General features: G+C 41.3%; 1 protein-coding gene across 2 annotated transcripts in view; it reads left to right on the forward strand.

Moving 5' to 3' along the window:
* The window catches only part of SYNE1 (spectrin repeat containing nuclear envelope protein 1), a 384,525-nt gene that overhangs the window by 183,353 nt on the left and 179,489 nt on the right, over positions 1-21,683 (forward strand). For both annotated transcript variants that reach the window (XM_070417448.1, XM_070417449.1), the window contains 14 exons: positions 656-792; positions 1,010-1,187; positions 1,653-1,835; positions 4,000-4,143; positions 4,523-4,678; positions 6,207-6,371; positions 11,019-11,191; positions 12,559-12,712; positions 13,577-13,720; positions 14,974-15,138; positions 18,804-19,121; positions 20,062-20,217; positions 20,388-20,558; positions 21,205-21,531. In XM_070417448.1, the coding sequence (XP_070273549.1) occupies positions 656-792; positions 1,010-1,187; positions 1,653-1,835; positions 4,000-4,143; positions 4,523-4,678; positions 6,207-6,371; positions 11,019-11,191; positions 12,559-12,712; positions 13,577-13,720; positions 14,974-15,138; positions 18,804-19,121; positions 20,062-20,217; positions 20,388-20,558; positions 21,205-21,531 (2,571 nt within the window). The remainder of the gene's footprint in view (positions 1-655; positions 793-1,009; positions 1,188-1,652; positions 1,836-3,999; positions 4,144-4,522; positions 4,679-6,206; positions 6,372-11,018; positions 11,192-12,558; positions 12,713-13,576; positions 13,721-14,973; positions 15,139-18,803; positions 19,122-20,061; positions 20,218-20,387; positions 20,559-21,204; positions 21,532-21,683) is intronic.

Raw genomic sequence — 21,683 nt, forward strand, 5'->3', positions numbered from 1 at the left:
CGTGCCTCTCCCACCCGTTCGATTGTGAGCTCTTCAAATTCGGTACAAGAATCAACCTTTGGTCATGTCGGGGCTCCCAGAATTCTGCAAAATGATCAGCACACGGCAGACATTTAGTAAATATTTGGTGATTATAATGAATGAAACTATGAAATGATTCAATTGCTACTTAAATCAGACCTGTGGATTATGAGAATTTCTTAATGTGAAAGTTAATGTTATGTGTTAGACAACATTAATTGTTGTGCACAAGTACCAAAATAAGTGTTGCTTTGCTTTGAAAGGATTTCTTTTTACATTTTAAACAATATGAATATCCGCTGACATCTAGTCAGATTGTTTTTAAGCAATTTAGACTGGTTCGCTTTTCTTTTTCCATCCCACTTTATGTTATTCTTTGATCACTTGATCATTTGACTTCTTGGCAGCATTTCATCCCAGAATGCCTACCTATGGCTAGAAAAGGACACACAACCAGCCACGTGATGTTACTTGCCATGGGGGATCCTGAAACTAGGCCTCATTTCTTTACTGAATCTATATGTTGCTTCTTCCCTCGCTAATAATTTATAATGTGATTTATGCATTTAGAGTATGAAGATGTGGAAATTACCTAATTTAAATGCTTACCCCTCTGTCTTGTTATTTCTAATAGGAGATACTGGATGCTCTACAAAAAGCAGAGCCTAAGACAGAGGATCTCAAGTCTCAGCTGAATGAACTTTGTCGATTTTCCAAAGACCTGAGTCCATACAGTGGAAAAGTTTCTGCCTTGATTAAAGAATATAATTGGTGAGCATGAACCTTATTGGTATTTAAAATGTTTTAATACAAATAAGAAGCTAGAAGTTTATGTATGTAAGGTCTGATTTCAACATTAATATAAATTAATCATTAAATCCGTTACTAAATGACATGAGCGCATACTCCAAAAATTGTTTATTCTGTCAAACATTAATCTCCTTTACCATTTTTCCCTCCTATTAAATGCTTCCAATCATGGTTTTAGTCTTTGTCTGCAAGCATCCAAGGGCTGTCAGAATAAAGAACAGATTTTGCAGCAAAGATTTCGAAGAGCCTTCAAGGATTTCCAGCAGTGGTTGGTTAATGCGAAAATCACTACCGCCAAATGTTTTGATATACCTCAAAATATTAGTGAAGTTCAAACAAGTCTTCAGAAAATACAGGTAAGAATGTTATTAATTCTAATAATGAAACTTAAGGAAATTAAAAATGTGTCTCTTGACTGTTTTAGAAGCATAAAATTTGCTTAAGAAACTCAAATTTCAAATAAATCCCTGCTTGAAACGATTGTGTGCAAGAAGAGAAATTAGTCCATTTATATAAATGCATGCTATTTTATATATATTAATAGGGATTTAGGAAATAATAAAAGCTCTTCCTATGTGACAAGCATTGTGCCTGAGCACTCTAAGCTGATTTTTTTATTTAATTTTCACAGTAAACAGATCAGGTACAAAAGGTTATTATTCCCAATGTTCAGATATGGTAAAAGAGTCAGTCACTTAATATATATACAATAAAAATTGTTTATTCCTTCTCTGTGATTTTATTGAGAAAGAAGTAGAAAATCAATGTATTTTAAAGCAGAGAGCATTTTATTATGTCTACTCTTACATTTTTCTTCATAGGAGTTTTCCTCAGAAAGTGAGAATGGACAGCACAAGCTAAATGTGATGCTATCTAAAGGGGAACTTTTGAGTTCTCTGCTGACCAAAGAGAAAGCTAACGGTATCCAGGCGAAAATTGCAAATGCAAAAGAGGATTGGAAAAATTTTCATTCAAATCTTCACCAAAAGGAATCTATCCTAGAGGTATAATATAACCAACTACTTGGACACATTCTGTGTTATTTGTTGGTAGTGATGGTGTTAGTTAAACCACACTCTCAACATATCCAAGTACCTTTGTCAATGATTTTGCTCATCTCTCACTGAACATAAATGAATGACTAGATAACACTTAGAAACAGCTCAATGCTAGAAGTGTGAGCCTCACGGAGGAATTAAGTAGCTTCTTGCATAGTAGGGGTTATTAACCTAGACTGTAGGAACAACCAGTTTTAATTTTAAACATATCACTTAATCTTTCATTTGAAATCCCTTAATTTGGGGAGTTGTTCTAGGAGAATGAACAGAAATATCTCTGTAAGGCTACCAAATGCTATAGATGAGAAGGCATATTATAACTAATGCAAGTATCAAGTACATAGTAGATTTTAGGAGTTAACTATGCAAAGCAACAATGTTCATACAATTTCATTTTATCTAGATAAAATATAAATCAAATTTATTATAATCATAACATAATTACTAACACAATGCAATTATTTTTTTTTTATGAAGCAGTTTGTTTTATGTACCAACTCTCCTCTTAGAAGAAAATTTAGAGACATGGAGAGTATTTTTTTTCTTTTTTAAACAACACTTCCTGGCAAAAGGTGGCTAGTCTTTCATGGCAGACATCCTCCATTTAATAGGGAATGATAATCATTGTGCAGTGCCTAGAAATTTACTCTTAACTCTGTAGGGATTGTTAATGCAATGTGGTCTGAGCTCTGTTGCTGTTGAGGGTAGTACATCTGCCATTGACAGTGAGATTATCTACTTCAAGAGATGCCCAGTTGATGGATAGGTCAGGAATAGCCTGTCTTCCTTCCTTCCATGTTTCCTTCCTTCCTTCTTTCCTTCCTTCCTTTTTTCCTCCCTTCCTTCCTTCCTCCCTCCCTCCCTCCCTCCCTCCCTTTTTTCCTTCCTTCCTTCCTTTCTTCCTTCCTTCCTTCCTTCCTATTAGTAAAACACATAATATTGCCTATTATGATCCAGACCCTATGTTAGGAATACAAAAGGGTTTTTTTTTTCCCCTCTTCTCAAAGAACTCACTTTCTAGAGAAGGGAACAGTACATGAACAGATGATTGCAATATAATACAGGCATGCTCAGCATATGATAGTCACTGAAGAAGATGCAATTAACTCTATTTGGAGAAGTTGAGGAAGTTTCCAGAGAGGTGAAATCTTAACTGAACCTTGAAGGCTAAACATTCTTTGAATTTCGCAAGGCAGGTGTGCACTTCAGGTAGAAGGACTTGAATGTATGGGTCCAGGGAGGGATAAGTGCCACCTATGAATGGGACTTTGAGAAGTTCCATCCACATGGGGTTTTAGGGGAAAAGCAACAAAGATAAGACTGGTGATGCAGATTAGGGCCAAATAGTGAGATTTTTTGAATACTAAGCAAATTGATCTTGAGTCTTGACCAGGTCTGAATAATTAGGGAAAAGTTCATTTAAAAAAAAAGTAGGTCCATAAAAAGCTCTTAAAGCAGTGGTTCTCAACCTTGGCTGCACATTAGAATCACCTGGGAATCTTTTTAAAATCCTGATTTCCGGGCCTCATCCTCCGGAAATTCTGTTTCTTTGTTATGGGGTGGGGCCACAACATTAGTAACAAAGAAACAGAATTTCCGGAGGATGAGGCCCAGAAATCAGGATTTTAAAAAGATTCCCGGGTGATTCTAACGTGCAGCCGAGGTTGAGAACCACTGTCTTAAAGGATATTCAAAAATCACACAGGTGTCCTGGCCGGTATTGCTCAGTAGTTGAGCATCGACCTATGAACCAGGAGGTCACTTTTCGATTCCCAGTGGGGGCACATGCCTGTGTTGTGGGCTGGATCCCCAGTGGGGAGCATGCAGGAGGCAACCGATCAATACTTCTCTCTCATCATTGATGTCTCTCTCTCTCTCTCTCTCCCTCTCCCTTCCTCTTTGAAATCAAGAAAAAAATATTTTTGAAAACGTATACAAGTGCCAAGGTGAAGGATAGAATATTCCAGATATTGGGAACAGGGAAAGAAGGGGAGGGGGACAGTAGGGCCAGATTGAATGCCAGCTGAAAGACTTTGCTTGCAATGAAGCAAAGCGATAAAGACCAGATGCTTGGTTTATCGTGTGCCTAATCTCATGTGAAACCTGGCAGAATCTAAAGATCCAAATGAAGGACTTCGAAGTCAGCGCCGAGCCCGTGCAGGACTGGCTGAGTAAAACCGAGAAGATGGTGCACGAAAGCAGCAACCGCCTGTACGACCTGCCGGCCAAGAGGAGGGAGCAGCAGAAGCTCCAGGTGACAACCCTGGGCCCTTCGGCCAGGTCTCCATCCCCGTCCTGTGCGCATCCTCCCCGTCCTGTGTGCATCCTCCCCGTCCTGTGCACATCCCTGTGTCCAGGTGCCCGTGAGCCCCCGGAACTCCATGACGCTGCCTGAGACCGCACGTTCCCTGTCCCTGTTTCTGACAGACAGTGTGTTGCCAGCTGTCCCTGGAGGTGGATCTGTTTGTGTCTTGCAGCCTATGCTGTGTCCAGCCCAGAAACAGTCATGCCTCCAGGGCACCCTTATTGCTCGCCAGTGTGTGTTGATGTCCATGCTCTTGGGGCCAGAGCTCCCTCCGTCGGCGATGTGCTGTCCCCCAGCCTCTTACTAGTAACTTGCTTGTGCTTTTCAGTCTGTCCTTGAGGAAATAAACTGCTACGCGCCTCAGCTCCACAGGCTAAAAGAGAAAGCGCAGCAGCTGTGGGAAGGTCAAGCTGCCAGCAAGAGCTTTATGCACAGAGTGTCGCAGCTGTCTGCTCAGTATCTAGCGCTAAGCAATGTGACAAAGGTAATGCCCGCCATGTGCCGTGTGTGAGTGTGGGACAGGCCACCCATCTGGAGTCTCAAGGGGGGCGGGGCGGGGTGGGCAGGGTGTAAGCCCAGGTCAGGAGTAAGGCATGTGAGTCTACTCCCAGCCTTGCAGTCCAAGTCTACTATTCGTGCTGCTTCATCTCAATGTGGTTGTCCAAACAGAGCAGGGAGGGTCCAAGAAGCGGAGAGACTTCCCGGTCTCCATAGCGCACAGCATATTCCCTTTCTACTGACTTGGCACGTTCGCTGGAGCTTTTTTGAAAACCCAGTGCATCAACATGAGGCAACATTCAGTTTGGGGCCTAAGGGAAACTCGGATCAAATTACTTTAGAAAAACAAGAACTCAAAGCAGTTTAAATTTTTGTAGACTAAATAAAATGAGTTGGGGATCTTTTTTTTAAGTTTGTCTAAATTTTTTATATTCATTACATAGTACTCGAGGATGTTTTGATTGAGATTTTCAATTCGATCAACAGAGCAGAGCTCAAAACGGGCATTGATTTGTTTAACTGATTAAATTTCTTTTCTAACAGCCTAGGAAGGCATAAACGGGACCCCAGTATAATCTTGTTTAGAGCGTCCAGCTGGCATGACGCAGGCCAGTTTTGAACTTGGTGGGGCAAACCTACTCGAAGCTTTGTGTGCTTTGTGACACTTGTTCCCTATACTTGTCTTTTGCATTTCAGGTCTTAGAATGTAGGGATCCTGCTGTAAGTTAGTCTTTTCTTTAATTTGGCTTCCCCCATTTTAATGTGGGCTCACTTCTGGTCTGCTAATTTAGATCCTCAATAAAACATCATTGACACAGTCACACTAATATAGACTTGGAGTAAATAGACTATGTTTACACAAATGCTTTTCCTATGAATAAATTACCCCTTTTGTCTTTAGAAAATCTGGCACACATCTAAAGTTAGAACTCATTAAGGACATCTTTCTATTCCTTTGTATTTGTTTAGATACCAAATATCAATAGATGTTTGAATGAGGTAAAAGCTGAAGTTTATATTCAAAAACGTCACTGTGTTGGATATGACTTGTAATTAATGAACAAAATAATATTTTTGTCCCCAACTTTTAAGATTTAAATCTCAGATAATTATTTTTTTGGAACTCTTGCTAACAATGTAGGTCATGTGGTATGAGCGGAGCCAAATGTGATTATGTGAAAGCTAGAAACCACTTTGATTGGTCTCCCAGATGAGGCAATAGGAAGAAATTGTACTGGTTCTGTTTGAAAAAAAAAATCACAAATGTCATCAAGAAGAATAGCAACTAAGCAACTAAGTTTAGGGACAGTAAATTGTAATTTCTCACATTTTTACTAGAAAGAGTTCACACATCTCTCAGATTAATGCAGATTGGCATCATATCCGCACAGGGTATGAGCCTATGGCCGATTCTAGTTATTTGAACCAAACGGTTAGCTTGCCAGTTTGAGTAGCTTCAGGCTCTGAGGTCTCTGTGGAACGGACAGTGGGAAACCTATGTCTGTCATTTCCAGGAGAAAGTGTCGAGACTGGATAGAATTGTTGCAGAACACAGTCAGTTCTCCCTCGGCGTGAAAGAGCTGCAAGACTGGATGACAGACGTGGTTCACATGCTGGAGTCTTACTGCCACCCCACCTCCGACAAGAGCGTGCTGGACAGCAGGATGCTCAAGCTGGAGGTACGTACGCATCTTTAGAGAATGTCCCTAATGGACAGGATTTGTTTTTCTCAAAATTTATTGTTTTATCCTCCCCCGTAGGTATGTGCTATTGATTTTTAGAGAGAGAGAGAGAAGCATCAATGTGAGAGAGAAACATCAATCAGTTGCCTTCCGAAACCGGGGATTGAAACCACAACCTAGGTATGTGCCCTGACCAAGAATCAAACCCACAACTGTTTGGTGTATGGGTGATGTTCCAACGAACTGAGCCATCCAGCCAGGACCTCAAAATGTCTTAAGTCTCCATCTGCCTGGTGTTGCTGTGTCGCACTCCTGCCACGGGACCGCTCAGAAAGCTCTTTTCACATAGGGCAGGCTAGCCTCAGCCTTCCTGAATCATTAGGAACAGGTTCACGCATAAATGCTTCACAACATAAAATAACCCACATGTGGCTATTTGCTCGATAGCCAGTCAAGAGGCTAGTTTCAAATCACATCAAGGACACATCTATTCTGTGAAAATATTTCAGTGAACCATTTTATAGGGCAGGACATTTTTCATCTTGTTCAATTTACTTGCCTGCCTACATCATTTAGTCGACTCTCCCATCCCAACTTATTAGTTCTATCTTCCATTTATGGCAAAACAGTGATTCTTTATTCATTCTTCTCCCCTTCATATACTGCCTTCTAGGAGACTGTAACTCTGTCTTAATACCAAGGATTCAAAAATGGATAAAGTATCATCTTTGTCCTCAAGGCTTTCCCTGTGGCTGAAGCACAGAGAGCAGTAACAGCAGAGAGGGTTATGGTTATAGGCACGGAGTGGAACCAGGCAGGAGGGATGGGCATGAGAGGCAGAGCAGGTTTCTCAAGAAGTCGGGAACCTAAACTGGTACTTGAGAATGGTGCCACATGAGCAAAAGCCAGAGTAAACAAGCAGCATGGTGAGTGAGAAGAGCCAGCAGTCCCTTCATGATGGCAGTGAGCGGCTGAGGCTGACTGCAGAGGCTGGCAGGTCCAGATTAGGGAGAGAGAAGAAGCTTGCCTTTTAGGTGATAACACCAGTTTTGTAACTTTGATTCAAACTTTCTTGTTAAATAAAAAGATGAGTGCCTTTGAAGAACTTGAAATACGTAAATTGATAATATATAGAATAAATTATAGCCCTGGCCAATTTGGCTCAGTGGATAGAGCATCGGCCCGTGGACTGAAGGGTTGAGGGTTTGATTCTAGCCAAGGGCATGAACCTCGGTTGCAGGCTCAATCCCTGGTCCCAGCTGGGGCACATACAGAGGCAACCAATTGATATGTCTCTTTCACACCAAGATCTCTGTCTCTCCTCTTCCCTCCCACTCTCTTTAGAGACCAATGGAAAAATATCCTAGGGTAAGGATTAACAAAAGATAAATAAAAAATTAGTTACAGTTCTTTCTTTGTTGGGCTAGAGGCCTTCACATTTATAAAGTTCTCCATCCTGTTGCTTTTGAGAATTCATGAATTCCTCTGTAGTCTATTGTTCCCTTAGCAAAAACCAGTAAAATAAAATCTTGGTGGAAAGAAGGGATATTCAGAGAAGAGTTAAGAGCTGCAAAGTCAAGGCCCCCTGGAGACCAGCAGGTGACAGGTGATTACTTATTGCCACTCACCAGCAGGTGACTCTCATATCTTTCACCTGATCAGCCTGAGAGGTCCAAGGCTCAACACAATTGCACATCATTCTACAATATTCAGGAGCTCTCTCTCTCTCTCTATATATATATATATATTCTTTATTATTGAAAATATTACATATGTTCCCTTTTCCCCCATTGACCCCTCCAGCTCACCCCTACCCCCTGCCCCAGGCCTTTTCACCACCCTGTTGTCTGTGTCCATGGGTTATGCATATATGCATATAAGGTCTTTGGTTGATTACCTCCCACTCACACACCCTCCCCCTCCTTCCCTCTGAGATTCCACACTCTATTCCATGCTTCCGTGTCTCTGGAGCCACTCCGCTCATCAGTTAATTTTGTTACTTAGTTTTCACATATGAGTGAGATCATGTGATACTTGTCTTTCTCTGACTGGTTTATTTCACTTAGCATGATACTCTCCAGATCTCTCCATGCTGTCTCAAAGGATAAAAGATTCTTCTTTTTTACTGCTGCATAGTATTCCATGGTATAAATGTGCCACAGCTTTTTTATCCACTCATCTACTGATGGGTACTTCGGCTGTTTCCAGATCTTAGCTATTATAAATTGGGCTGCTATGAACATACGGGTGCATACATTCTTTCTGATTGGTGCTTCAGGTTTCTTAGGATATATTCCTAGAAGTGGGATCAATAGGTCAAATGGCAGTTCCATATTTAATTTTTTGAGAAAACTCCATACTGTTTTCCACAGTGGCTGTTATGGAACCTGCATTCCCATCAGCAGTGTACTAGGATTCCCTTTGCTCCACATCCTCGCCAGCACTTGTCATTTGTTGATTTGTTGATGGCAGTCATTCTAACAGGTGTGAGGTGATACCTCATTGTTGTTTTAATTTGCATCTCTCTTATGACAGTGACTTTGAACATTTTTTCATATGTCTGTCTTTGGGCCACCTGTATGTCCACTTTGGATAAGTGTCTACTTAGGTCCTTTGCCCATTTTTTAATTGTATTGTTTGTCTTCCTTTTGTTAAGTGGTATGAGTTCCTTATATATTTTGAATATTAACACTTTATCAGATGTATCATTGCCAAATATGTTCTCCCATACAATGGGCTCCCTTTTCGTTTTGTTGATGGTTTGTTTTGCTGTGCAGAAGTTTTTTATTTTGATGTAATCCCATTTGTTTATTTTCTCCTTAGTTTCCTTTGCCCTAGGAGATGTGTCTGTAAACATATTGCTATGAGAGATATCTCAGATTTTGCTGCCTACGGTTTCTTTTAGGAACTTTATGGTTTCACAATTTACATTTAAGTCTCTTATCCATTTTGAGTTTATTCTTGGGTATGGTATAAGTAGGTAGTCTAGTTCAATTCTTTGCATGTATCTGTCCAATTTCCCCAAAACCATTTATTGAAGAGCCTGTCATGACTCCATTGCATACTCTTGCCTCCTTTGTCAAATATTAATTGAGTGTAATGGCTTGGGTCGATTTCTGGGGTCTCTGTTCTGTTCCATTGATCTATATGCCTGTTCTTATGCCAGTACCAGGCTGTTTTGATTACAGTGGCTTTGTAGTATAACTTGATATCTGGTATTGTGATTACTCCAACCTTGTTCTTCTTTCTCAAGATTGCTGTAGCTATTCAGAATCTTTTTTAGTTCCATATAAATTTTGGGTGTATTTGTTATAGATCTGTTAAATATGCTATTGGTATTTTAATATAGATTGCATTGAATCTGTAGACTGCTTTGGGTAGTATGGATATTTTAATGATGTTAATTCTACCAATTCATCAATACAGTATATTCTTCCACTTGTTTATATCTTTCTCTATCTCTTTTTTCAACATCCTGTAGTTTTCGGAGTACAAATCTTTTACCTCCTTGGTTAAGTTTATTCCAAAGTATCCTAATTTTTTGTTGTTGTTCCAATGGTAAATGGGATTGTTTGTTTAGTTTTTCTTACTGAGAATTCATTATTGGTGTATAAAAAAGCCATTGATTTTTGGGTGTTTATTTTGTATCCTGCTACATTGCCAAATTCATTTATTAAATCTAGTAGTTTTTTTGGTGGAGTCTTTAAGGTTTTCTGTGTACAATATCATGTCATCTGAGAATAATAAGACTTTTACTTCCTTCTTTCCAATTTGGACATCTTTTATTTCTTCTTCTTGTCTGATTGCTGTGGCTAGGACTTCCAATACTATGTTGAATAAGAGTGGTGATAGCAGACATCTCTTAAAAGAATGAGAATAACAGTTAACCTCCAGGACTGTGGGGCAAGGTGTTTTCCAATAGGGTGGGTCAACTTCTTCCCCCCAGGCAAAACTGCCTGGATAGCAAATGTCTGTGTGAGAAAGCTGACCTCAGCAGCATATGGGAATGACTCAGTACAGGAAAGCAGGGTGTCTGCCTTCTGAGCTCTAACCCCAGAGCCCCCAACCCTGCCTTCTGCTCACACAGCTCCAGTCCACTCTGTCCTCCCTCTGCTGGAGCACAGGGTGAATGGCTGCACATGGAATTTTGTGCATTGGCCCCCTTAAGAGGGTGCCTGCATTCCCAGCCATCTTTCCCTGACAGATAGCAACCATGCTGCTTTTCACAGCCAGATGTTTTGTGGTCATTTTTCTCAGTTCTGGTGCTCTATACTGGGGGGCCAAGCTTAGGGTTTAGACCCCAGAGTTCTCAGTGGCAACCCCCCACAGCTGAGATATCTCTCCGGAACTTCAGCTGCTGTCTGTGGGAACCCATCCAGCCCTTTCCCACCTCTGCGCTTCCTACCAATCTCTATGTGGTCTCCACTTTCCATCCTTGGTTATCAGGCTTCTCTCCAGCTAGTCTTCGGTTGATTATTCAGGATTTTTTTAATATTTTAGTTGTAATTCTAGTTTGGTCCTGGGAGCGTGTCTGTGGAGCATCCACTTACTCCACCACCATGTTTAATCTCTATCTCTGAAATATTTAAGGCCAGAAATGTTAAAGATGCCAATAACAAATGACTTCCATGTTTGCTTTTACAGTCACTATTATCGGTGAAACAGGAAAAGGAGATCCAGATGAAAATGATCGTGACGAGAGGGGAATCCGTCCTGCAGAGCACGGCTCCGGAAGGCATCCCCGCTCTTCAGCAGCAGCTGCAGAGTGTGAAGGATGTGTGGGCTTCCCTTTTGTCTGCAGCCATCCGTTGCAAAAGGTAAGAGAAACTGAAGCTCACTACTGCAAAGCCGTTGGTGAAAGATCAGTGTCATCACTTACTAGTAGTAGCACTGTGTTCCTGGGGCAGGCGCTCTCTGTCTCTCCCTCCCTCCCTTTCTCCATCTCTCCCTCCCTCCCTCCCTCCCTCCCTTCATCCCTCCCTTCTTTCCTCCATCCCTCCCTCCTTCCCTTTCCTTTTTCCTTATTAGAACAAAAGAAACTGGCAGGTACAATCTTGCATTTAGGTCATTTGCAATACTATGCCTTGTGTACTGTAACTGCATATTTAGCTTATTATTGTCACTGCTTAAGAAGGCAAAGGTAGATAAATGTTTCATCATGTAAAGATATATTAGTTAAAATCCAGTAGTTTCCTTGGGAGATCAGCCAGTAGGGGGTGGGAAAGAGATGAGGAAGGACAGGCAGCCAAAAAAGGGCGAGTGGGCAGCTGGAACTGAATCCTGCCCGGCAGTGCTAGGAGCCAGAGAGAACATGTGTCTCAGAGTTGCCCCACCCAGGAACAGGGCAGCTGGAGAGTTTGTAAATAAACTCCCAGGAGTCAGGAGGGCAGTTGCAGGCAGCAGGGGCAACAATCCCTGGCCTCTCTTACTTATATAGCCCTGAAGCTGAGAGGCCACAGGGACCAGAGTGTGCCCTCTGGCCCAGAGGGCATGGAGCAGGTGATGAGGAGTCTGTGGTCAGTGTGCTGCAGTGGTGTGGTCCGGGGTACACCTGGGTTCACTACAAAGCACCCAAAGCAGAGCAGTAAAATGAGGTACAAATGGTCAAGAGATTTAAAAATATAATCCCCAAATTGAGAGAAGGAAGTATTTAATATATATGTAAGAGAAACAATTAGGTTTTAATAATTAGATTAATTCAGGAAATGTTCCCCTACTTTCCCACTATAATTCTCTGATTTTAAATCTCATGTTAGATAGTTGCCATGCTTGTTCTTGCTCGGTTCTTCCTTCTTTTATTAATTCCTTTTCCCTCTCCCCTGAACATCCTGCTCACATTGATGAAGTTAAGTATTGGTTCTCTCCCTGCCCGGAGTCTTGCTTGGCTCCATAAAAGTCTCACTCAGGGGTTCTCTCCCCACTGTGTCCTAAAGCTGCTCCCGGCATCTCCTGGGACCGGAGTACTGACTCCAGGTTTGATATCCAGCCCCACTTTCTGCCTGGGCTCCTGAACTTAACTGTCCCTGGCCTCCTGATACTATGTTTGCCAGGTACCCAGCTTTGATAAGCCGGCCCAAGCCTACCCCTTCCTGATCGCCCTGTGCACTTCCTGCGGGTGAAGTGGCCAGGCAGACACCACCCCAGCTTCTCTGTACAGACCGTTGTCCTTCCACATCCCTTTCAGTCAACTGGAAGGAGCTCTCTCTAAGTGGACAAGTTACCAGGATGACGTCCGGCAGTTTTCCGGTTGGATGGACAGTGTGGAAGCTAGCTTGAACGAATTGGAAAGGCCGTGCGCGGAACTGCGGGAAAAGACAGCTGCTCTCGGGAAAGCCAAGGTGGGCGCAGGATTTCTCATTCCAGGTGTTCTCTGGGGGGCTTCCTCAGAATGCCTAAGTCGTGCAAACATGTGATCGGGCTTTACACAGAAGGAAATTATTTGGGGCTTGTGCCATCATTTCACATGGCTTCTGAAGCTAGACTTTTGTTTGTGGGTGAAAGGTTTCTCTTCCAGGAAAATCTTGATGACCCGTGTTTTATGATACAGATTATTTAAAATTTGGCAACTTGTAATATCTTTAGCTTACTCATTATTAGGAAATAAAATGGTTTCTTCTTACCACTTTTGTTCTTTTTCCCACTTTTGTAGTTCTACTTTTGTGTACTTTTCATAATGCTCATGTTAGTACAGTACAGGTAAAAATTTTTAAATAGATAGGTACATAGATAAATATTGGGTATGTTCCTAAATCTTTTTTCTAGATAGTAGTATTCCAACAATAACACACACACACACACACACACACACACACACTCAAATATAGAGATGTATAGGTCTATCTATCTACCTATCTATCTACAAATAGATAACCTGAGATCACTTGTCAATTATACAGTTAGATATCTTAATATTACCCGACTGGCATAGTTCAATGGTTGAGCATCGACCTTTGAACCTAAAGGTCACAGTTTGACTTCCAGTTAGGATACATGCCCAGGTTCCGAGCTCGATCTCCAGCGGGGGGCATGCAGGAGGCAGCCATTTAGTGATTCTCATCACTGATAATTCCATCTCTCTCTTCCTCATCCTTCCTCTCTCTAACATCAATAAAAAAAATATATTTTAAAGTATATTAATATCAGTATCACTGATATGATGGTATATGTGGTAACTCTTTTATTATGTTTTAAATATTCTCTAGTTATTAAATGAAGAAGTGCTGAGTCACAGCAGCTTGCTGGAAACCATTGAAGTCAAAGGAGCTGGCATGACGGAGCACTATGTCACCCAGTTAGAGCTCCAGGATCTGCAGGAACGATACAGAGCCATCAAGGAGAGAGCCAAGGTACGGGTAACCTGTTCCGTGTAGACTTACTCACTGGAGTAGGACTGTTTTGGAGCTGTGCTTACTTACAGACTCATTTACTTTTGAAAATGATGGATTTGTGGAAGCAGATAGAAGAAAATTGTATAGCAGATGGCAAAATAAACTTTAATACTTTAAATAAAACACTGGAAAAACAAAAAAGAAACTATCAAAGTTACTGAAAGAAAATATTTCTCAAATAAGAATTCCTAGATATTTACCAATTTAAGAAAAATTTCGGCCTGGCCAGCATGGCTCAGTGATTGAGTGTTGACTTATGAACCAGGAGGTCCCAGTTCGATTCCCAGTCAGGGCACATGCCTGAGTTTCAGGTTTGATCCCTAGTAGGGAGCATGCAGGAGGCAGCCTATCAGTGATTTTTCTGTCATCATTGATGTTTCTATTTCTCTCCCTCTCCCTTACTCTCTGAAATCAATAAAAATATATTTTTTTAGAAAAGAAAAGTTTTGAACAGCATTATAATAAAGATTTATAAATGCCTTAGTGTGGCTGGTACTGAGAGTTTTCTAAAGCAGGGAATCTGCATCAATTATATCATTCTTCATTTAGGCCTCACACATAAAATAAAAGTAACTTTTCAAAGCACATCCTACTTTATTAGATAAAGTATATGGAAAAATCAATCCATAGTGAGTTCAGATTCTTACTTAAAATAAATAAGAATTTCAGTTTTCTTCATAAGCAAAAGTGTATTATTTTTTAATATTTTTATTGATTTCAGAGAGGAAGTGAGAGAGAGATCGAAACATCAATGATGCAATTCACTGATCGGCTGCCTCCTGCACGCCCCCCACTCAGGATTGAACCTGCCACCCGGGCATGTGCCCTTGACTGGAATCGAACTCAGGACCCTTCAATCCACAAGCTGACGCTCTATCCACTAAGCCAAACCAGCTAGAGTGCAAAAGTGTATTTTTATGACAAGTAAAGTTAGTTCATTTTATTTGGCATGCTGATGCTACCCTTCATAAGGAGTTCAGAGATCAGGAAGTTAACTCAATAAAATGATCTTTAAAACTTCTTTTAATCCTAATATGATTTTTAAATATTTTAATATAAATCTTGAACCTTCATTCTTCTAGAAAACCATATTCAAATGATCTAATAATCATGATTTTCTAAAATTCCAACAGAGGATTCTTACAGTCCATTGAAACTGCATGTAGTATGTATTGTATTCCCATCTTACTCATGTTAAATGCTAATGATAGGAAGCAGTAACAAAGTCTGAAAAACTAGTTCGCCTGCACCAAGAGTATCAGAGAGACCTCAAAGCATTTGAAGTTTGGCTGGAGCAAGAACAAGAAAAGCTGGAACGATACTCACTTCTTGAAGGTGATACCCATACTCATGAAACCACATTGCGGGATCTTCAGGTAAGGTTTGTTATATCTTAAAACAAATCACTTTCATTCTGAATATGGAATTATTCTTTTAAGCAATGAGAAGTTGACATGACCTTGAATCCTATACAGAGCTGATACATATTAAATGACACTCTAGTAAAGTCTGATCTAGAACATTCTGGGACCTCAGTAGTATATGCTCGTTGATATCATGTAGCAGGTGATTTAAACCCAGCAAGACCAGGGCTGGAGGAATTTGTTCAGCTGTGATGGTGCCCCCTGGCAGGGATGGCTAGTGGTCTAACTTATAGAGTTGACTGGCCCACCTGCCCGTTGTGTCTTAAAGGGTTCATTTAGATATGGTACGCTGCACCTGGAGCCAATAGAATGTGATACTTTTTAAAGTCAAACTGGTGGCACTATCTGGTTTCAACCAATATCTCCATCGCTGAGGATTTGGGTTCAAGGTCAGAGTCCTAGAAGAAGAAATTAGAGGAGCTAGAGAAAGTGCTGGTGCCCAGGCAACAGGCTGCGATTCGGGGAGAGATGGCAGACCTAGTGGGAAAGTGGCCCTAACCACTTTACTTATTTACCATTCAGCATTGATCGACTATCTAATATAGTACAGACACTTGGCTGGCTACTGCAGGTAAAAACTATTAAAATATTATTGCTGCCTTCAAGGCACTATAATCTAGTGAGAAATGCAGACTCATTGATAGGTCATTATAAACAACATGATAAGGGCCGTAATGAAGTCAAGCAAGGAATCCCCGGGAGCATCAGAGAGGCCTTTAATCTTACCCAGAGAGATAGGGAGGGTTGGGAGGTGTCTCAAGAAGGGGCCGCTAAGCATACACAGTGGAGAATGAGGAAAGGCCAATGAGACAACTCCATACCCTGTCCTCTTTGTGTTGGAACTTACTGGCGTGCTGTCAGCCCTCATCAGAATTGGTTCAGGATTAGGCAAGATGTACCTACAGCTCGTACAGGTAGAAAAGGCAGGGACTGAGATGGCTATTACTGGCATTTAAAATTCCTGGCTATTTTGCCCGGCTGGCATGGCTCAGTGGTTGAGCGTCAACCTATGAACCAGGAGGTCAGAGTTTGATTCCCGGTCAGGGGCAGGTGCCCGGGTTGCGGGCTCCATTTCTGGTGTGGGGCATGCAGGAGCTAGGCAATCAATGGTTCTCTCCCTGGCCATTGATGTTTCTCTCTCTCTCTCCCCCCCCCCCCCTCCCTTTCTCTGAATTCAATAAAAATATTTTTTTAAAATTAATTAATTAATTAAATTTAATTCCTGGCTGTTTCAAGAGGTCTCAGGGAGTGTCGTAGGAACACAAGGTTGGGATTAGGAAGTTTGGACTCTTTTCCTTGGAGAGAGCTGACGGAGTGACTTCGGCAAGAGGGAACTTCTTTGACTCAGTTTTTTCCACAGAGTTGTTATGTGAAATAGGGGGAAAATACTTAAATGGTGTTTCATTCCTGAAATAATATATAGTAGAAGTCATAATTTCATTCATTTATTTAAGGATCTCATCCATTCTGTTTTAAAGTGGTAGGAACGTGGGTCTGCTAGGTTTAGCTGGCGTAATTTATTTTAGGAGAGCTGATTGTGTTTTTGCTGAATAATCCCTCTGCACTTCCCTCCAGACACTTGGCAAAAGCAAATGCTGAGCTCTCTAGGCTTCTGTGTGGGAACTGGGCCAATAAGTTCCTCCTCACCAGCAGATGTTTCTCTGGTTCCGGTCGGAAGGAAATGCTTCCCTTCGGTCAATAGTAATGTGGCCCAAACCCAACTCCCACCGCTCGGTTCGCCAGGCATTGATTCTTACATTGTCTTATTTTGAGTCATCACAAATGTTCAAAAGGGGGTAAGGTGATAGTGGCAGAAAAAGGTGGTGGAGGATTGTGATGTTCAGACTGTCCAGCAGACCATCATCAGGATCTAGATGGCCTACAACCCGCACAGTGATGTGGACTCGGCCAGCAGTGTGGACCAAATTCACAAACTTTTGTATAAGCCAAAGGCCGTTAGAACATACAGACTTTTAAACTATTGGACCATATTTTCCCCCTCAGAATGAAGACTTAAGATATGGGACATATAAGAATTTATATAACATAGTGATGATTTGTATAATAGCAAAAACAGCTATAAAATATGGAACGAGTGATATGTTGGGAAGATTAATATCTTAAGGCAAGGATGCATAAACGACAGCCCAGAGTCACTTGTCTGTATTTAAAATAAAGTCTTACTGGAACACAGCCACACCCATTCATTTATGTACCATCTGTTGCTACTTCAGAGCTACGATAGCAGAGACTGTATGGCCCAATAAAGCCTGAAATATTTACTATCCAGCCCTTTACCGAGAAAGCTTGCCAACTCTTGAATTAAAGAGGGAGATTGAAAGTACAAAATTAACTTTTAAAATATTTTAAGAACTTTGGAATAAAATGTCTGTGTTTGTGGCTGTTTTAATATTTCCACCATATTGATTTCTTCCATCTATGTGTTCACATTATGACATTCTTGAAGTGAGATCTTAGCTAAGGAAAAATTTATCCATTTGTTTCTACCAAATGAGAGTGCTATTTTTTTTTAGGTAAAAATAGTCAGATATCAGCAATTTTAAATGGTTTGAACTGATATGAAATACTAGAGGCCCAGTGCATGAAATTCATGCACTGGGGCAGGGGTTGGGGGTGTCCCTCAGCCCAGCCTGCACCCTCTCCAATCTGGGACCCCTCGGGGGATGTCCAACTGCCGGTTTAGGCCCAATCCCACAGGATATCAGAAATTTCAAATGGTTTGAACTGATATGAAATATTTTTGTAATACTTTATTTTAACTAAATATGTGGATACTTTTAACACGTGGTGAGTTTTGATGTGGCTCCTTTCAGCTTTAGTTGATCAGATCAAGTATCTGTGCTGATTCTTGGAACATAAGAAATACAAGTATATAATATTGTCTTGCCAATATCTTTTAAAATATTAGATTTTCTTGTTATAAATTAGTTTATGCTCTTCAAGAGTTGGTTCATACTGAACTGGTAGGGTGATTAACATTTTGGGGCTTATGCTTTGGTGGAGGAAAATGTATTTGCACCTGGAGCATTCCATTGGCAGGTGTGACCATTCTAACCTCCCAGATTTGTACGCCCTATTACCCTCTGGGCCAACTTTTCTTGGCCAACACACTCAGCTTTGGCAAAGTGTCTCTTCTCGGGGAAAAAGAAGGCCCATTGTTCCTGTCTCAACCAGAACTAATTTCATTCAATATCAAAGCAAGAAGCCTACAGCTCTTTAAACAGATTATGAGCCATAAAAGGCCTAGGTTCTTCTTTTAAACAATAGCCCTTTAATCACAAGTGTTTTTGCTTAAAAACTGAAAAGTCAAATTGCAGAAACTCTTTCTAAGATGATTGAGATAAATATTTCTAGGGTGTGTGTGTGTGTGTGTGTATGTGTGTGTGTGTGTGTGTGTGTTTTGATTATCTTAATAGGAAATATTTGCAAATCTTTCTCTGGACTTGGGGAATAATATTTAGTGTTGGGTACATGCTGTTTTATATAAGACAGAATAAAATCGCTCCGTTCTCACGTGAAGTTGCAGGTGGCACGGGTGGCTCGGTGAGCCGCGATAAGCTGTGCAGGTGTGCCATGTGAATGCCTCTCCCCTGCAGGAGCTGCAGGTGCACTGCGCCGAGGGGCAGGCGCTGCTGAACTCGGTGCTGCACACCCGAGAGGAAGTGATCCCCTCGGGCCTCCCCCAGACGGAGGACCGGGCCTTGGAGTCTCTCCGGCAGGAGTGGCAGGCTCACCAGCAGAGACTGTCCGAGACCCGGACGCAGTTCAATAATGTCGTCAACAAGCTGAGGCTGATGGAACAGAAGTTCCAGCAGGTGGACGGGTGGCTGAGAACCCTGGAGGAGAAAGTGAGTCTCAGGGCTGGTCGTCAGTCCAACCGGGCAGCCAAGGAGGCACAGTTACATCAGATGAAGGTAAATGAGCTCAGGTTCCTGATCTGGCTCGAAGTAGCAGTTGCTTTGCAGAGTGGCATTTCATTAAGATATGTAGTCATTTCTTTTCCGTCCCAGGTTTAGATTTTGCAAAATCTTCTGCTTGAAAAGAAAGTTAACGTAAATTACAATGGAGCATTCTAACACCAATTATGAATAGAGTCCTAAATGAGTCTTTAATGAAATATAACTTAATGAAATATTTTATGTCTGCTCCTTATGCCCTATTACCTTGCTTTGTAAAGATATATAAATGCTAGTATTGCAATCCATTTAAGTTTATGGTTCTGATATGAAATTATTCCAATATAACACATTAAAATAATACTTGGTATTTAGTTTATTCTGATTTTTATGCAAATGTGGTGCACATGATGATCAAAATAATGCTTAGGCCTTCAGGATGTTTTTCATTATTCACCTATTTTAAAATGTGTCCAAGTACAACAGAAGATATAAGAATATATGTCACTCGGCTTTAACAATTTTGAGCAGAAGTGTAATATGTACAGAGAAGTACTTAAACTCAGAGTATAGCTTTTATCATGTTATTATATTTTTCATGAAAGTTATATATGACACATTTTCAAAATTACATCTCAGAATAAATCTATTCTAAACATACAGTGGAATCATTCCCGATTAATACAGTTGTATCTATGTACAATTTCATATATTTCTTGAACTGAAGTGTAGTACATACAGAAAAGTGCCTCAATCAAGAGTGTGTAGTTTTTATCACATTGTTGTAGTACACTTTTCTTATGAAGGTTAAGTACATATTTTCAAAATTATATCTCAGAATAAATATATTCTAAATGTACACTGGAATCATGTCCTATTAAGAAGGTACCTATATTTGTCTTCCTCAACAATGCTTACTAAGATTAAACCTTTCCCTGCAATATTGACGTCATTTCAGAAGTGGCACGAAGAGATCACCACCTACAGAGACGAAGTGGAGGACGTGGGAGCCAGAGCCCAGGAGATCCTGGACGAGCGCCATGTGAGCAGCCGGCTGGGCTGCCAGGCCACCCAGCTGACGTCCAGATACCAGGCCCTTCTTCTCCAAGTGCTGGTGAGGGAGCAGGAGCAGGCCGCCCGCTGCTGGTTGTCGGCCAGCACACTCCGCAGGCCAAAGCGTTCCTCCTTCCACTCCCTACCTTCCGGGGAAGATGCATGTGTATCACAAAGGGCACTGGCGTGGGTCTTGAACTCACAGTTCCATTTTGTTTCTTCTTTTCAAAGGAACAAATAAAATTCCTGGAGGAAGAGATCCAGAGTTTGGAGGAAGCTGAGTCATCTCTAAGCTCCTATTCTCATTGGTACAGCTCTACTCATAAAAACTTCAAGAATGTGGCTGCCAAAATTGAGAAAGTAGATAAGGCGATGATGGGGAAAAAGATGAAGACGCTGGAGGTAGGCATGGCAGCGTCAGACTTGTCTCCCAACCTGTCTTCTTGCACTGAGCTGCTCCTTTCTCTCGTGTAGCTATTGAGAGACACATACTCATCTCCGCCCGGTGTGATGGGTGGTCTTTGGCTCATCATTTCACTTAAGTACTAAGTTCTTATCTCTTTAAGGCCCAAAGCAGACTTTCATTTATTGGTGATGTGATCTCACCTGAATGACTTGGACATGGCTGCTCACGAAATTCTTAACTAAATTCCAGTCTAGCACTTTAAAAATTTAAGACCAGAAATTTATCTCAAATTGATGGCACTGTGCGTTAACAGCTTTAACTCAGATCTTTAGGAATATTACTGAGGTTAAGATAAACACCCAGTCCTGTCTCAAAACACTGATTTGGAAATGATCAATTGATTAAGACATTTTAAAACCTATATTGATGTAAATAAAAGAGGATTCCTCATTCCTGGCGGGTCAAAACTGGTTAGAAACCCCAAACACTTTTTTAAGGGGCAATAGTGGACTCGAAAATGGGGTTTGTAGACCTTTTCTTTAAAAGGAACGAAATAAGGTTACATTGTCCATGTTACAATGAAATTCAAGTCGCTTTTCCTTGTACTAACCCAGTATTTGCTTCCTACACTCTCTTTCTCAGGGCTTGCTAAAAGACATGGAGAAAGGCCACAGTTTGCTGAAGTCGGCCCGGGAGAAAGGAGAGAGGGCTCTGGTGTACCTGGAGGACGGCGAGGCAGATGCTTTAAGAAGCAAGATCCATGGTCACGTGGAGCAATTGAACGAGCTGACCAGCACTGTTCGGAAGGAGCACATGACCCTGGAGAAAGGCCTTCATTTAGCAAAGGAATTCTCGGATAAATATAAAGCACTTACTCAGTGGATCGCCGAATACCAAGAGATCCTGCACGTTCCTGAGGAACCCAAAATGGAATTATATGAGAAAAAGGCTCAGTTATCTAAGTACAAGGTAGTGTGTTGTTACTCACTGACAGTTGCAGGAGTTGCATATGTGGACTGAGTGGGAGAGGATTCCTCTGTGTTCCTTAGTGGATGGTGGAAAATGTCCGTAACATGTTTGTTCTACTGGGGGAGAATGATGTAGGTTTTTATAGCCAGATA

Source organism: Myotis yumanensis, unplaced genomic scaffold, assembly GCF_028538775.1.
Source record: "Myotis yumanensis isolate MYYU_CA2020_CCGP unplaced genomic scaffold, mMyoYum1.0.hap1 SCAF_6, whole genome shotgun sequence".
In the NCBI taxonomy this organism is placed as follows: domain Eukaryota; kingdom Metazoa; phylum Chordata; class Mammalia; order Chiroptera; family Vespertilionidae; genus Myotis; species Myotis yumanensis.